General features: G+C 31.7%; 1 protein-coding gene and 1 long non-coding RNA gene across 2 annotated transcripts; one reads left to right on the top strand and one right to left on the bottom strand.

Moving 5' to 3' along the window:
• Window positions 1–1,410: 1,410 nt before the first annotated feature.
• On the top strand, window positions 1,411–4,087 carry LOC106796952 (uncharacterized). Its single transcript, XR_001386072.3, has 2 exons — window positions 1,411–1,790; window positions 2,525–4,087. It is a non-coding gene; the product is annotated as an uncharacterized lncRNA (long non-coding RNA).
• Window positions 3,638–17,345, bottom strand: LOC100797567 (DNA mismatch repair protein MSH5-like). Its single transcript, XM_014770596.3, is given in 35 exon segments — window positions 3,638–3,895; window positions 3,987–4,102; window positions 4,269–4,292; window positions 4,529–4,560; window positions 5,007–5,092; window positions 5,183–5,236; window positions 5,794–5,855; window positions 6,213–6,274; window positions 6,830–6,916; window positions 7,042–7,118; window positions 7,945–8,003; window positions 8,114–8,178; window positions 8,263–8,352; window positions 8,427–8,523; window positions 8,933–9,032; window positions 9,120–9,193; window positions 11,277–11,358; window positions 11,431–11,481; window positions 11,761–11,838; window positions 12,070–12,114; window positions 12,201–12,302; window positions 12,417–12,473; window positions 12,916–13,002; window positions 13,196–13,253; window positions 13,357–13,388; window positions 13,462–13,489; window positions 13,563–13,664; window positions 13,771–13,925; window positions 14,136–14,185; window positions 14,188–14,198; window positions 14,799–14,871; window positions 14,950–15,030; window positions 15,529–15,623; window positions 15,966–15,997; window positions 17,220–17,345. Coding segments are annotated over 35 exon segments (2,436 nt in total). The 5' UTR covers window positions 17,256–17,345; the 3' UTR covers window positions 3,638–3,799.
• Between the last annotated feature and the right edge of the window lie 216 nt (window positions 17,346–17,561).

Here is a 17,561-nt window from a genome sequence, read left to right on the forward strand (position 1 = left end):
TCCATGGTTACTAAAAGCGTGGCTGGTTAACCGTGGCTAAACACCGCTTTTCTGGTAGTGCATAGTCCAAATATTCCTATATTTCCTTTATTGTAAAAATAAATAAATTAGTATTTTAATTTGCTTGCTTATATATATATATAATGTTTGTAATTATACTTTAACTGACCTAAAGTAATTAAATTAATAATTAACTAGTTTGAAAATATGTTAGATTTAATTAAATTTAAATTTGAGTGTGAATTGAAATAAATTTAGTATAAACTTAAAGATTTAAAGTATTGTTTAATAAAAAATAGAAATAATGTTGAGTTACAATTTTACTAGTCTGAACAACGTGTCCTACTGCATCATGCATTTTGACCCAAAACTTCGTGCCCTTATGTCATAAAAATTCAAATAGTGGCAGACAGATAAAAAGGTTACATTATTTTTTAAAAAAATCGTTTGCAGTTTTTTTTTTTTCGTGGAGTCTTAATCTTAATTATTTGACGTGTGCACTGTTGAGCGAACAGGCGATGCCTGCTGAGTGCTGATCTGAGTGGGTAAAACTGCCTTTCTTTGAACTCAGTTTTGACTATGTCGAATTGTCGATGCATCATTCATACGAGTCATGGGTTAGTTGAGTTTTTTTTTTTTGTTGTTTGCAATCCACGTGCTTTGAACCCTAGCTTGCAAGCTCACTAGTCGTCGGCAATACATACATGATAGAACGTCGCAAACTTTTGTCATTTTTTTTTGTTCTTCAAATTTTAACATTTTTTGACAGTTTTTTTTTTTTTTTTATCATTACTAACCAGAATGTTTTATTTAATGAGCGTAGATTTTTGTATCTGTTGCTAAAGCATATCTTACATTTTACTTTTTTTCTTCTGAAAGAAAAAAAAAACAATTTTAATGAAGATTCCGAAACCATTATCCTTAAATTAATTAAGGAGTATTTCATACATCTTATTACATATTTTAAATGATTTTAATGTTTCAATATAATAAATATTTTTTGTACTTTTTATCTCCCAGACGACAAGTATATTTAGTTTTTAGCATTTTCCTTTCCAGCAAGCAGTGTTTGTCATCATATATACAACGTCACGCACAGTTCCTACTCCTATAATACATGGATATAGGGAAAATATGATTAAAAAATACTAGTGCGTAGTTATAGCTAGGAAGCAAGCAATTTAAAATGGAAGATGTGAACACACGGAAAAATAAGCAACCAATAATCCAACACGTTTTGATACTAATAAACCATTTGACCAATGTGAAACTTTCTCTGAATGGAAGGCAACGCGTGACCCTAAATATTGATAAACAAATAAGGAACACATATGTTGAAGCGGCATGCAAGCCAACCTTGACCCTACATTAATATTATTACATGTACCAAAAAAATACATTAATATTATTTATAGGCTAGCTGGTGGGCGCAATTACCACAAGTATATATACACAAGGGGGTGGCATCACATATTTGTTTGAGAGTCAATTGCATTGTATATTTCTGATCATTATATATATATATATATTCTGAATTTGCTATGTACCTCTCAAACATCTGTGGGTGCTTCTCCGAGGGCTCACCAGAAGAATCTAAAAGATACACATGCGATGGTAATGTTTGTGTTCTGAAAACCCCAAAGAAGGAAAACCTTGGGAAGCCACAAACATTATCCCATAGCAAGAAATCAAAGCATGGCCTTCATATTTCGTTTCCCCCTCGTGCCAAAAGGTCTCATAGTTGTTAGAGAGAGAGCCTCAGGTTCTGCACGGTGCCATCAACACAACAGGTTACCTTTTATGGCTTCATCGTATCACTGTCATTCTTCGATCGCTTTTTTTTTTTTTTTTTTTTTTTTCGTTTACAATATAATTGTATTTATTCCTTGTCGTTAAAATTAGAGTTAATCTTGGAGGATATATATTCTCGTGTATAAATCCTATCTAGTCGTCAATCTTAAGGAGATTTGAACTTTGATTTTTAATGCAATTATTAATGACTTTTAATTAGATCTATTATATGCTACCTTGTTTATGGTCCATGGGAACTATATTTCAAAGATACGGGTCGATTGTGTAGTTTCTCTTAATTTGTTAATGCAGTATCTTTTGATAGAGTTTTTTTTTTTTGGTAGTAGTTTTGATTGAGTTTAAATAATTTGTAAAACATTATAAATTTAAATAATAGTAATAATAATACTAGTAGCTAATTAATTAAAGAGTTTAACAACCAAATAATAAATAGAATGTATGTCTATCTATATTAACGATTAATGAAGGGGTTTTATAATATAACGTGTTATAAGTAATTACTATAGTAAAGAATAAAGGAATAGTTTTTAATAGTATGAGCAGTATTGATACATGTAATTAAGAAGAGAAACATGTTGTAGCCATACCTCACAATAATAACCAACCACAGATCCCCACACTAGAGTTTCAATAGTTCCACACCCCATGCAATTTTGCCTTTAACCATGACCAGGATCTAAGCTTGATCATATCCATTACGTTCACTTTACAGTTTCATAACAGCGACGCCAAATCGAGGATGCAAAGCTTGTGTAGAGACATCCTACCAGAACCTAATGTCCTCCCCGTTCCCCACACTTCCAGAACCTCCCCTCAGTCGCTCCATTTGTTGCTATTCACTATATGCATGTTCTCTTTGGAGTATCACTTGTATTCGCTCTATTAATAATATTCATTTGCTGATTAAAAAAATACATTACAATAATAATAATAATAATTAATTTTTTAGTGTACCAAATTAATGTATATTATCAATAATGCCAGAAAAAATATATTATATACATTCTTAAAATAAATTTACAATATACCTATATTAAATTTTTTATTAAACAAATACAATTTTAATAATTAATGTTTTATCCATTATAGTAAATGATTTTTTAATGCACGTTCTATTAATCTCTTTACTATTTAAATACCTTCTGCAATCACAAGAATCAAAGTGTCCGACCATAAATAAAAGTATCTAATGTCAAGTGCAAAGCTATAAATTTTGAGTCTTTGACAAACACATCTTAAATATATTTGCGTTTTGCTTCTTGTGGTCATATGTCGCTATTTTATAATAAAAATGCACATCTTTGTCCTCGACTAAATATTGTCCGTCCTGAATTCCTCCTCTTTGGACTGTTGTTTAAAATCAAGAAAGTGTTACTAAAAAAAGTTTTTTTTATAAAGAAAATATGATTTACTTCATAAAAAATATAATATTATTTTTTTGAGTAAACAGTTTGAACAAACAAAATAAAAAAGTAAAAATTACTTATCTTATTAAAAAAACATTTCTTTAATAAATAAATTTAAACAAACGAAAAGAGACCTTAATTTTGAGATGTGTATATATATACTAGCAAATTATTATATCTAAAAAATTACACATATTTTTCAATTAAAATAAAATTTATAAATTGAAACATAAAGTGATTAAACACAAGGAGTTAAAAACTTAAATGTACATATCTCTTATTCCTAAATTAATTATATATATATATAATTATTTTTATTTCTTTCACAAAACTTCGATATGTACCTGCAGTCAGTTTTCCTAGCAAAAGCTGTTATCACTATCATCAAGATGTAATTGCAGTCACGTGTAATAAAGATAGAGGCATGAAGTGTCTCTTTTTCAATTAGTTCTCCATAAAAGGATTGCTCAATACAATAGAATTCGATAGGTATGCAACTCATCTTGAAACAAATGTCATATGATCACAAATGGCGTCTCAATAATGCCTACGAAAACCACCAACAGAAGACTTCAGTTCAGTCACGAAGCATTAAGAACTAGAGAAAATACATCCTCAAAGAAAAGTTTTAAGTCGCCTTTGTCAATATCAAATTCCAACAATTTCTCCATGGCATCCTGCATTCCATTCAGAAATATAAATTAACATGTCTCGGAGAGTAAACAATATCTCCAAAGCCATAATTTGAATCTTGAAAATTGATGACACCTTGTATTGACGATCTTGAGCAGAGACGTTCTCATTGCATAACCGCTCAACATGGTTATTATTTGAAATGGCATCCAACACAGCTGCTGCTCTTTTTATGATTTCCTCTGGTACACCTGCATGAACCGTACAGCTTATTCTAATATAAATAAATAAATAAATAAGTAAATAAGAGCTGCCTTATACATTTTTGTTATCAACTAAAAGGAAAGAATGAACAATATGCGTTGCGTACTCTTTTGATCAGAAAATATCATTTTTAAAAGCAATTTTGTAAATTACCAGCAAGCAGTGCACAGTGCAGCCCTGCAGGATTCCAAAAACCACACATCATTTTCATCGGTGTATCAATTGATATAACAAAAAATGTTAGTAATATACTAATCCACTCTTTTAAAGATACTTTCTTGCTGAAATTTATTTAAACTTAAACTCACTAAATGATGTATTAAAAAGTGTGTTGCTAATGTTTCTCTTCACTGTGTTAGAAAGTGTTTTATTACTAATCAATGATATAAAATACTGATAAAGCAAAAGCATACCGTAGCTATGATGGGCACGCCCAGGGACAAGCCTGTGAGGAATATGATAATAATGAAGATGAAATCTCCACAGATAGCAAAACCACTTCAATTCTATACTAATCTCAATAGTCCAGACAAAGTACAAGGAAATCTCCTCTGCACAGTGCATTGTATAAACCAAATACTATCATTCACGCGCAGATTATAATGTATCAGGATGATCTAACTGAAACAGATGCATGCTTAAATATATAAATTTTGGCATTCAGTTTTCCATCTCCAGAGCCTAACTAAATTGTTTTCGTTTATTACGTTATATATATATATATATATATATATATATATATATATCTGTTAAATTGTATGATCAAGAGAAGGTGAAGTATAATAGCATTCCTAATTCAGTAATTGCTTTCAAACTCTTTGGCATCAAATGACCTTATGACGATAAATATAATTTTGAGCATACTGCATGGCTGAATCAACAAAAAGATACCTGTATAAAAATACAATGTCTTCAATATGTGTGGAATTTTCGTCAGGCCTCAGCATACTCATTGTGTAAAACTTAATCTGCTCAGACTGAAATAGTCCAAAGGAATTATGTTTATGATCACTCAACTGAGGAGTTCAAACACTTTCCACAATGATTCACAAGTATAAGTGCATAACCTTGGTCAAGGAATGCCCATGCAATAAATCCATGAGATGAGTGCACACAAAAACCTACAAAATTAACAGAATAAATGGCAGTTACAATCTCTCCATGAGAAACTGCATATAGTCATTACACCAGTCATGTGCTTATACATTTCGATTACAATTTGAGTCTAGGGTCTGAGTTAATAGTTAGTAATTAGTACTTCCTTTTAATAAAATTTCCAGGGAAATTGTATTTCAAAAACAATGTCCTAGAAAACTGATGCTTGAGAGTGTACAAAAATGTTTTTTTTTTTTTTTTATTTCAACAAAGATAAAGGAATGAACTTTTAACTTCTACTCATGATTACTGAACATTGATTAGTTCATAAATATTTAATCAAATGGAACGATTCGTAACCAGTTAACTAATAGAAATAACAAAAATAGACTTTTAAAGGGATCAGACACTTATAAGTTTATAGACATGTCCCAAGGGCAACTGGAAGCATAAAGATGTTCATCACAGGATAATACTGTGAAGAAATTAAAAGCATGCTGCTCAGAAAATGATTATTCCTGAAAAGTGAAAAGTTGAATTAAAACATATATATTACACATTTTCAGGAAAAGAAGTCTTAAACCTTTGGAGGTTCATCAGTTGTGACAAAGTGATTTATGGTCCCAGCAAGTAGACCAATTCCATCTGAAAGGAAGATCAAAACATTTATGCTAAAAACTCCATTCATTTTAATCAATGGTCTAGCAATATTAGAGCAGGTTTTGTGTATTAGCAGAGGATACAACTATACTTTATAGGAGCTAGTAATACTGTAACAGTGGCCTGGATTTGTTTCCTTTCTAGATTCATTAATCTGATTTGGAACCAAATTCACAAGAAACAAACTATTTGTACCTTAATACCTCTGGTACTCTTCTACATATATATATATATATCTATCTTTGCTGAGCAAAAAAAATTTATGCTAAAAACTAACATCTGCAGTACACACATTCCATGTATTTGTGATTCAGACACTTAATAGACATTGAATTAACAGACCTTCTGTAAGAGTGCCTTTACCAAATTCATCCACCAGACACAGAGAACGCGAAGTAGCATGCCTGCAGGTTCCTCAACATTAAAAGAAAAAAATAACACACACACATATACAGTTATACACACACTGTTCTTTTAATAAACTACAAATCTCCTGGAAACCTCCATCTATTTAATTGTTCAGATAAAACCATTCAGAAAAACATCTACAATTATAAAACAAGTGGGTTTAATTAATCATTTTAGTCTCTATCTAAAAATTCTATGTTTTAGTCCCTATACAAACAATTTTGTTATGTTTTAATCCTTGTTGTTAGTTTTCTGGTGGTGTAAGACCATCACAAAATGGAGGCATAAAGACTAAAGCTTTTAAAATAAAAACATTGCTTGTATAGGGACTAAAATGTAAAGTTTTTAGGTATAGGGACTCAAACAAAAAGTTGGCATGAATATAGAGACCAAATGATTAATTAACCAAATAAGTGAATAATATGGAAGAGAGGAGCATCCTGCATCATAGTCCAAATACTAGGAGATTATACAGATTTTTCCTATGATCGCTTTATGTTCAATACTTCAATGTATTGGAGATATCCTTATTAGCCTTTATCTTGGTATACCTGAGCATCATCCCTATTTGATGTAGATCAATCATAAATGTTGATTGTTCAGCTGTCATAAGCCTGCTTCCTGTTGCACAAAATATTCTAAAATATACCCCCCACCCCCCCAAAGGAAAAAAAAACTAAACATTATAATTGTAAAACTAAGATCAGCATACAATAATGTAACTCCCATTTCACAAAGGACACGATTCATAAGAAAATGATACCTATCTGTCAGACCCACAGTTGCAGAATCAGCTGGCACAAAACTGCCAATGTGGGAGAGAAAAACAATTATAGCAACCTGCAAAATACTTCTCATTACTTTATGATCATAGACCAACAAGGAGCAAGGTTGTAGCATCATGTAATAGCCACACATTAGACTGTATGTTAAGGAATCAACTATCTAAAGAACTTTAATGTGGAAGCCAATAATTTTTAGTCTTCAATACAGTTCCTCACAAAAATCCTTTGCTCTCAAAAGGTGGATAAACATGAGCTCATCACATAAAACAATAAAAATGTTAAGATTTTATTTTTATTTATAGTCGGTCATTGAACCTTGAGGTAATCATACAAAAACAAGATAGTACAAGAAATGTGAAAAAAAAAAGAGTTTAACTTTAATATTGCATAAAATAATTTTATATTATTATTAAATTGTGATGCCATGTAGTAAATTTGATATATTCTTGTATTTATCAAGAAAAATATAAAAATATTATTAAATAATAATAATTAAAGTAATTTTTATCCCAAAAATACATGGTAATTAAATTCTTTTTCAATTGGATAACAGGAAAACATTGTTACGAGTGAATATCAGAAAATAAAAATATGCAAAACTCGAATCAAAACAGACTAGATAAATATTAACAATTGTAGTTTGTAGGTTGTTAGACCAGATGAATATTAACAACCAGAAGTTGATAACTTGATATACGTACTGCTAAAGAATAGTTCTGCATCACATTTTTCATTTAGAGACTTAAAGTTAGAAACATTCTTTTTGGAGACTAGAAATTAATGTCGTAGAATGACCTTTTCAACATAATTGCTATTTAAAACAGTATGATCAAAATCCTACAGAATACATATACAAGAAAGATAAAGAACTAATAACTGACCTGCTTTATATAGATACTTTTTCCAGAAAAATTAGGACCAGTGATGATATTAATTCTTCCTAATGTAAAGAGCAATGGAACAGGGATTAATAACAATATAATTTGATCAAAATGGATTTCAATGATATAAGTTAGCTAATATTAGTTATGTATGTCTACATCTATTTACCATCATGAAGAATCCTAGTGTCATTAGGAATAAATGTGTCTACAGTCATTTCCTGCAAAACATGCCTACAAACAAAACCAGATTTTATCATTAACCACATCAATGATTCTCAATTTCCAAGAGGTTCTTATAAACTAGATGGTTTGAACCTTCCATTTTTTATATCAAGCAAATTTTCTTCAGTCAATGAAGGCCTGACATAATTGTGCTGCCGTGCAACCAATGCCATTGACAAAAAGCTGAAATAAAATTATCAATGATAAAAAAAAATGTCTGAGCAAGCGCCAGTTATTATAATGACAATTTATCTTACCAGTCCAGTTCAGCTGCAAAAGTTGCCACCTTTATCAAATGGGTTCGGAACAACAGTATACGTGAAAACAAGTCTCTGGCGATCGCCCTCTCCATATCTTGAATAACAGAATTCATAAATAAGTAAGATTTGCACCAGAGACCAAGTGTTACAATTTGAATTTTGAAGGCAAGCTCAATATTATCTATTACATCGCATAGCTCTTATACCACATAAGCTGTGTCAAGAAATTTCATATATTTTTTTATTAAACTCTAATTTCTTACAAATCTACACGTAATATTGCATCTTTATAGAGTGTGTTTGTTTCTCCGCCGCTTTCCAAAGCACCTCAACATGACTGAACTAAATACATGGATTGACATTCAACTGGATTTTAAATGGAGAGTTTTTTCATTTCAAGGTTAGAGCATGTTACAAGCCTGGGCAAAGGCTCAGCTACTTATTTCAAAGTAAATAAATAAATAAATAAAAATAGGGAATTATCAGATGTATGCTTAAAATACCTAGAATTTTGTGGTGGATATCTCCCAGCAGACTGTCCAATTCTCGTGTCTTTGGCGTACGATAAAAGTATCTTTTTGTCTCTCCATCTGTATCACAAAACTGTATTTGAAATGACTACCATCAGAATATAACATATTAATTATGTAAATCACTTGACCAAGTGCAAACGCCAACATAGTAACATACTGTGTATTCCCAATCTACAAGTTGCTCCAGAGTGGTTTCTTCGGGTTTTTCTTCAAAGATACACATTAAATATCCTACAGTAGACAAAAAAAAAAAAAAGATATGCATTATGCAATAATAAAATATCGAGTGTTGTTTAACATCCGAAAGACAAATTGCAATGAAAAAAAATGTAAATTAGTGTTGTTAAACAGCCACAATGGCAGCAGGGCAGCGCCACCCAGTAAATCACTGTGTGGAACACTTGGAGTTGAGGATTCCTCGTGATGGCAAATGGTGGCTGCAAGCGTCATGACAACATCAACATGGTGGTCCAGAGCTTTTTGTAAAGGACATTTTTGTTATATCCGAGAAATCAGAAAAGGGATATCTAAAAGCCAAGCATCTTCCTGCGGTTTTCTCTTCAATTTACAGTTCCTTCTTCAGCAACTTGCTGGCGACTGGACTCACCTTAGGCTCTGCATGTTCATTTCTCTGATTTTCCCAGTCTCAGGTTTTGCCTTTTTGTCACTGTTCTATATTCTCTGTTTTTGTCTACTATGTTCCCTGCGTTCCCTCACTGTTTTCACTTCTATTTTCTTTTCTTTTTTGCGAAGACATATTTTCTGTCATACTTACTATGGGCCTATGGCTTCATTTGATTTTTGCCATTTTGTATTTTGTTTTTTTTTTTTAAAATAATCCTATTACTACTTAGCAATAAGGCAGCATGCAATCTAGTTATACAATTTTACGCGTCACTTCAATAATGATTGATGCGAGATAACAAGATGTATGACATATTATCACAAGTGATTATGGATTATTTGCAAAATTTTAAAATTTGCGATAATCATAATAAATGAAAAAAAATGGAAGGATTAAAAGAAAATCCAGTAATATTTACGGGACTAAAAAAATGTTTAATTTTTTTAATTCATTGTTCTGTTTGTTTCTCTCCTTTATATTCTCTCTAATAGTGTTATAGAGATTTTGAATTTGAAATCTACATGGTGGTGAAAGACTCTTTGAATTTTTTAGAATGTGTATTTGAATTTAACCCAAAAAACTAATAGGGTATGGATTGTCTTCCAACTATATATTATATTTTGGTACTATATCTAATCAATGTAAACTTGATTTATTTTTTTTTAATATACTTCTTCATGTTTGTATTTTACGGGTTTGATATGTGAATCATATGATGGGTGATTCTTTTAATTAATCTAACTCTAATACTATTTTAGAAGGAATTGTATGTAAACTATGAGAAACTCCCGTTGAAAAAGGGACAAGAGAAAAGAAAGAGGAAACCTAGCATAAGTAACGCATGTGACGAAAATAATGGCTAGGGTCCACCGATATATAGCTCAGTGTGGTGGTTCCAAGCTGAATTGTCTTTTCACAATATAAGTCGAAAAGCTTTCTCCAAATGATTAAGGCCATTGGAAGCTTTGGTCCAAGTTTACCATCTCCAACTAATCATAATTCATAAGAGTTCCACTTATCAAGAAGGAGATGGAGTCCACTAAAATATGTTGAAGGACCATAAGGAGCACTGGGACAAACATGGCTAATTTAATATGTCAGTTTCTTGATCAATTTTTAAGTAAGGTCTACAGTCACAATAATGTTTGTGAAGTCTATTGATGGATCACAACTTGTGAAGACAGCAGAAAAATTCTGAGTTACTTAATTCTCTTGTGGATGAGATTGGGGAGGAAAAAGGTATTCAAATTATAACAAGCAATGGAAGCAATTATTTTCTAGGCTCTAGCCAATAAGGAGCTAAAAGAAAGAAAAAAAAAACCTTTTTTTAGTCTTTGTCCTGCCCATTGCATAAACTTTAATCTAGAAAACATTAGAAAACTTCCTATTGTAAAGAAGAATATTTGAAGAGGAATCACTCTTGTTGGCTACACAGGTGTTGAACATTGGGCCAATGGTCTCAGTCTCCAGTTCTATTTACTTCACTTTGCACATGCTCAAGCACAAGGTATGATAATCCAACAAAATACTAGTGCAAGGAAAGCCCGATGATATAGTGATCACCCTCTATGGATTGGGTGATTCAAAAATAAAACAGCCTATCAGTAAATATACTTCAGAAAGGAAGAGCAACGTAATGACCCATTACCACATTTTATGGATACACATGTAATTCAGAGTCAGAAGTACCTATTTGCTGTATATAAACAATACAAGGAATGCGCTTGTCCTTGCATAGAACGGGAAGTTGTGCTAATTCCAATGATGAAACCTGCAAAAGATGTATCATGATGAAAATATATATATAATTTTCTACTCAATTAATATTTACACCAAAAGTCACCTCTTCCAGAAATTCTGGCAGTTCCTCGTATATTTGCCTCAGCTCATCTAACTACACAATAACAAAATTATCCAAAGTCCAAAAATTAAACCTTAGCCACAGTAAAGATTAATTTTAGCCAATGAAAGAAGAAAATTTTATGCATTAGAGTAAAGTTTTGACATCTATGGATTCATTCATCTGTTTAAATCTCATCCTACAAGGCAGATACATGTATGAGGAAACAATTTGAATAACACATTTTTCAACTTGAGGGCCATTGCATATTACCTAAATTTATTTTATTCACACACTAAAGCTATGAAAAGGAACAAGGACATTGGGTTTAACCTCATCACAGAAACCTTCTTTTACCACTGTCGCATATCCCTTCTCTTTAGTTCTATTTACATCTATAACACCAATTACCTGCAAAAGACATTGTGAACGATAACAGGAATCCAAACGAAGGAAAAACTACTATCACTATTATCCAAACAAATTAAATAAATCTCTCAATTGCATTGACTCTTAGGATGGTTGTCCCTGACCCCACCTGTGCAGAAATCTGATGCTTTAAAGCATCAAAGCATCATTATATGCAAAAAAAAATCACTTGTCTTTCTGATAATGAATAGGAGAAAAACAAATAAAACGTACCAGTTCATAGACATAGCCAAGTTCTGCTGTTATGTATGAACTTGCCTGCAGTAATGTTACTCATAAAAAATAGAGTCATTTAAGAAAGAACGTATATAAATGCACTTGAGTAGAACAGATATGTAATGCACCTTCTCAACAATATCCAAGTTTAAATACTTCAATTCTTCTCGAAGACCTTCGGAAATTCCGACTTCAAAAATCTCGTTTACATGCAACAGGGCACAAATACTCTAAAAAATAAAAAAGAGAGCATAAAAACAGGACTAACAAGAATTCTAACAGCACAAGGGAATATGACTATATCAAAAAGCATAATTGCATAAATGCATGAAAGGAAATTTTACCTTCAGGAGAGATGTCCAATCAGAGCTAGTGCATATAGAACTTGGAGAGTCAAATTTCTTTAATGATTGATTAAATCTTCAAAAGTGTTAGTATACAAAGAATACAGGCTTTATGTTCAAAAAAAGAATATAGGCTTTTGCTTAAAAAAGGAACATCACATTCATAATTGTACTAAAACAGTATGGCTTATCTTCAATAATACTTATATGCTCATAACTCATAAGATATAAGCACATTATCAATGTAGTAAGTCAGTTAAAAATATCATGTTTCAATCATTAATATTATTTTATGATCGAGAGTTAAAATTTTGTGGTTACCAAAAATTTAATGAGCATACATCATGCTCTTTTTCAATTATTTAATGGGCCCTGACAAAACAATCTATAAAAGAGACTTTCAAGAATAGACAACGGACATACAGTCAAATGAGCAGAAGAACAGGAAAACAAAATTCATTAGAAACAGGAATGAGAGAGTTCGAGATAAATTTCTTACATTCAGCAAGTGGGGGATGTCCTTCACAGATTTCAAGGTTTCTCGTAAAGAAGCAACAAGTTCTTCTGAGCATAGAAAAAAAGATATCTACTTCCCATCAAAGAAAAACAGCACTTTTCATGATTATATGATTAATTTGTTGAAGATATGTGGTAAATTGATATTTCACCTACAAAGGGACAATAACTAAATAAAGTAAATTTTTTTCCTACCTGAAACTTGGATTCTACAGATTAGTAAAGCATAATTAGACCATATATACTAGACTATAGATGGATACAGAATTTAAACGGTAGTTTAGAACTTCAAGATCAAGTATAGGCCTTAAGAACCAATTTCTGAAATGGGGAAAATTTGAGAGGATCGTCACCGTAAGTTCTAAAGTTTGAGAAATGGGTATGCTATAAATCTCACATTCTCACTATTTTTTATTCATGTTACCTCAAAAGACGTCTACCCATTGGAGTCACGCACTGCATACAGGACAAACACTTAGTCCTATATCACAAGAAAATGGCACAAACTATGCAAACAACTCCAACAAACCTTATTCATCATTCCAAATACTGAAAACCTGTAATTAAGACGTTGCCTTAGATATTTACCTATTTTTAAAGTAGAATATTTAAGATTAAGTTAACAACTACCCTTCTTTTGCTCTACCAATTCCCATGTGGCTTGGGTGCTTGTCTATTTGGAATATTTGTAATGCTTCATGAGCTGTTGTATCAAGTTTGAGAAAGTTATTTCTGTATCTCCTTAGTAAAGGACAAAACCTGAACTCAACATTATCTCCTTTCAAACAGCACAAAATTGAACGTTTTTGCCTTTAAGCACTGAGCAATAAAAGGATACAGTGAAATTTCTGCTAAAGAATCTATTGTAATTGATGTATTTCCAGATTCTTTTTGCTCAAGAGTATCTACAATCCTTTCATTCTCTAATATTGCAAGAAGGCCACCACTAGCGCGAACTTGTACTTCACTTCCCAAGTCCATCATGGAACTCAACTGCAATTGTAACAGGGAGGTAGGAAGAGGGAAAAGCATACAAGTTATTAGAGTGTTGCAATAGCAATAATAATTGAAAGGACAAAAGATTTTTCCCATACAAGACTTAGCAACAATAATTCAGAACAAATAATATTTCTATTACTAATTTAAGCATGTGCATTGATAGTCTTAAGATACAAGGACAATAGTGGGTAGTTTCAGACTCACATAGTAAATCCTCTCCTTCACATTTAATCCATCATCCATCCCTGCCACCCCAGGTAAACTAATCTGTAAAATCAGGAAGTAGAAGAAGCAATAGAATAAAGAAATTGCAGCACACTTATTTTTCCTTTTATTGGATAAAAAGGAGTTGACAATTCACCCAATAAAAGATGTCATACAATAGTCTCATTTGAAACCACCACAAAAAATTGTGCATGCTGAATAAAACAAAAAAAAAGAAGAGGTAATTATCAAGACTTTTGCTCAATCCTTTCATTGAAGCAGAACAATAAAAAAACAGAAACATTTCAAGGTTGAGAAAGAGAGGCCATGATGCCACTTGTATGATGGAAAAACAAACCTAATACCTGAATTTCAAACAGAAGGTAGATTCCTAAATCAACTGTTACTTTTGTGTGTGGATGTGTCTTTAGATTTGATAATTTTTAACCATTAATATTTTGAAATCTTACATAGATTAGACACATAATTTGCAATACAAAGTATAAAAATAGATCAAAGATTAATATCAAAATATTAAGTAAGAATCTGAAAGGTCCACGCAAAACAATGTCTATCAACAATTCAATATATCATCAAGAAGTACACTACAGAGTGCAGACACTTGACTTAAAATTCTCTTTAAGATCTTAGCAGATTCAATACCTGTGCCAGGCTTGCTCATAGCTGAATATTGAACTTTTCACAAGCTTTACTGTAGGTGACTCAGCTACTCCATCTGCATAACTTCATCAATTCAATAGGTCAAGGGTCCCAGAACTAGTCTTTCATAACTCAACCAGTCCATGCCCCCTACCACTTTGTTGCAGAGCAGACAAGAAGGATTCTTCACTTTTAGTGCTTGTGTAAATAACCAAAGGGTTTGCTTGATATTTCACTGCACCAGTTATGGAAGCCAAAGACAATCGTATACTAGAATTCATAACTAGTAAGAGAATTCATCTTAAAGCCGATAAGGGTATGATAAGGGTATACAAAGCACAATAATGAAAACTTGCATTGAAAGAGAACATGTTCTTAGAATGAGTTTGGGTCTAACTCAACCCCAAAAGTTTAGTTCATAGGATGAGGGTTGTCTCTCACTTATAAATTATATTTTGGCCTTATCTGTACCCAATGTGGGACTCGGATTTTTTCCAATACATATCTTTTGGAACTTGAAAGCTACTTTAGAGTTAAAGTTAAAAAAAAATGTTTTAAAATTAAAGTTAAAGTTGTTTGGCAATTTTATAAACTTTTAGCTTGAAAAAGCTTTTGTAGAATTATGTTTTGCACAACTTCTCCTTTTAAGAAGAAGAGAAACCAAAAATAAGGTGAGCAAAACACAACCTAAAACTGAACTCAAATACAACAATGATAGGTAAAGAAATCATACCCAGATCAATAACTGGAAAGCCTTTGTCACCATCATCCCAAATTTCAAGTACATAAAGTTGGCGAAGGGTGGAATCATAATAAGAAACTCCTATTCTGTAAAGAATGATTTGAGAACTCACTCTTGTTCATTAAAAGAGAAGTAAAGAAAAATAAGGTGGAAAACATAAACATGTAACAGGAGCAAGCACATTCAGCTGCATATACCTTTTATAATTATCTAACCATTTTTTGCCAGTCATAATTGGCAAATTAAACATTATATTTAAATTTCCATGTTTCTTAAACAATTTGCCACTCAATTTCAAATATCCTTCCTGCAACATCATTCTTCACACATTTCACTCCCAGTGCAAGGGAACTGTCATTTTGTTGTTGCACCAAACAATTTTATGCAAGATTAGGCAACAGGTATTTGAGCTATTACAGGAAGCTTACCTATTACCGTTTAGGATGCAAGCCATGTAAACCTGTATAAAATCCAAAATTTCAAATTAAGGACTGAGGTTGCAGTGAATCAAATCTAACATTTAAGTAAAAAGGTTACAAGACCAACTATTGAACCTGAGGACTCTTGAATGTATAATCCCTAAGAAATTATATATGAACATATGGTTAAGATATCACTCTAATATTAACTATTTAAAAGATAAAAATTTAAAGCCTTTTCCCACTAGGCTAATAAATGTTCAATATCAATCAAAGTTAATTATGTAGCCATAAATTTAGTCGGTATTCAATTTAAGTTATCGGTGAGATATCTCATCTTATGAGTGTTCATTTTAAATTACATTATTACAAAACTTGTTTATCAGATAAGCCTTACATTTTAATGTTTTCACATGTTGACTTCTAATATGAAACAGGTAAAACTTCTTACATAAAACGCATTGATATTGTGTAGATATATTCAACACAAGTTTGAGAAGATTTGTAAGCTTATCCCTCTCCCCCCTGTTTTCTCTTCAATTTTTCAAGATTTTAATCTACTCCATTTCTCAGTTATGCTAATCACCTCCATATCAGCTTGCAAAAAAACTTAATACATTTGTTGTACCACAACCATACCAAGTTACCAACTAATAGTAAACAAATTTCTTGCTTAGAAGTAATCACGACATGAAATTGAAACGTATTCTTCCTAAACTTGTCACTTCTAGTAAGTAGCAACTGGTAGGACAGAGGCATCATAAACTGATGAAGACAAGGCATGCCTCTTGCGGTCTTGCCACTGATGACTGATAATTGTCCCTTGCTATTATACACTAAGCTTAATTCTATTGCTATAACAAATCTAGCTAAATTAACAACAAAGTTAAAAGTCATTAGCGAATCAAATATCTAAGTGTTACTTGTTTGAAGCTATAAAGGTAACGATTAAGCATAATCAGAATGTTCTGACACATTCGATTCAAGTTTAAACAAAGAGTTTAACCTACAAATTGCAGTAATCTGGTTATCCGTGGAGAACAATAGCGCCATTTAAGTTTTAGACTAATCGATCTAAAGCGCAGTGTGTGTCATTCCATTGTCTGAATGCTAATGAAAAAATTTAATGAATCGGTAAAACTAAAAAGAGAAAAACGTGTAGTTTGTGGAATTTTCTTCTGCTTTCTTTTTCTACGAGTTTCCTCGGTAGCGAAACAGTGATACGAAACCAAAAATTTGCGGCAAAATGTGTGAAAGATGGACCTGAGGAACGGCATCGATCTCGTCCATGTCCTCCATTTACAGAGATCTTGATTCTGAACTACCGAGTAAACGTAAATGCCACCACAATTTGAGCGCGCAAAATTCAAAATGCACGTTTCCTTTATATAGAGCTGCAGAAAATATCCAACCCGTTTCCCTAGCAACTATTTATACGGCGTCATTTTTTGTATTTTTAAGAAGATAAGCCGGATAAAAAATGAAATGAATTAATTAAAATAAATTGAATATTTGTTTGAATATATCTATCATAATGAAATTATCATTTCGTTATTTGGATACTATGCGGAAAACAAAATATAATCATTTTTCATTTTCATATTA

The sequence above is a fragment of the Glycine max genome, chromosome 2, assembly GCF_000004515.6.
Source record: "Glycine max cultivar Williams 82 chromosome 2, Glycine_max_v4.0, whole genome shotgun sequence".
Taxonomy (NCBI): Eukaryota; Viridiplantae; Streptophyta; class Magnoliopsida; order Fabales; family Fabaceae; genus Glycine; species Glycine max.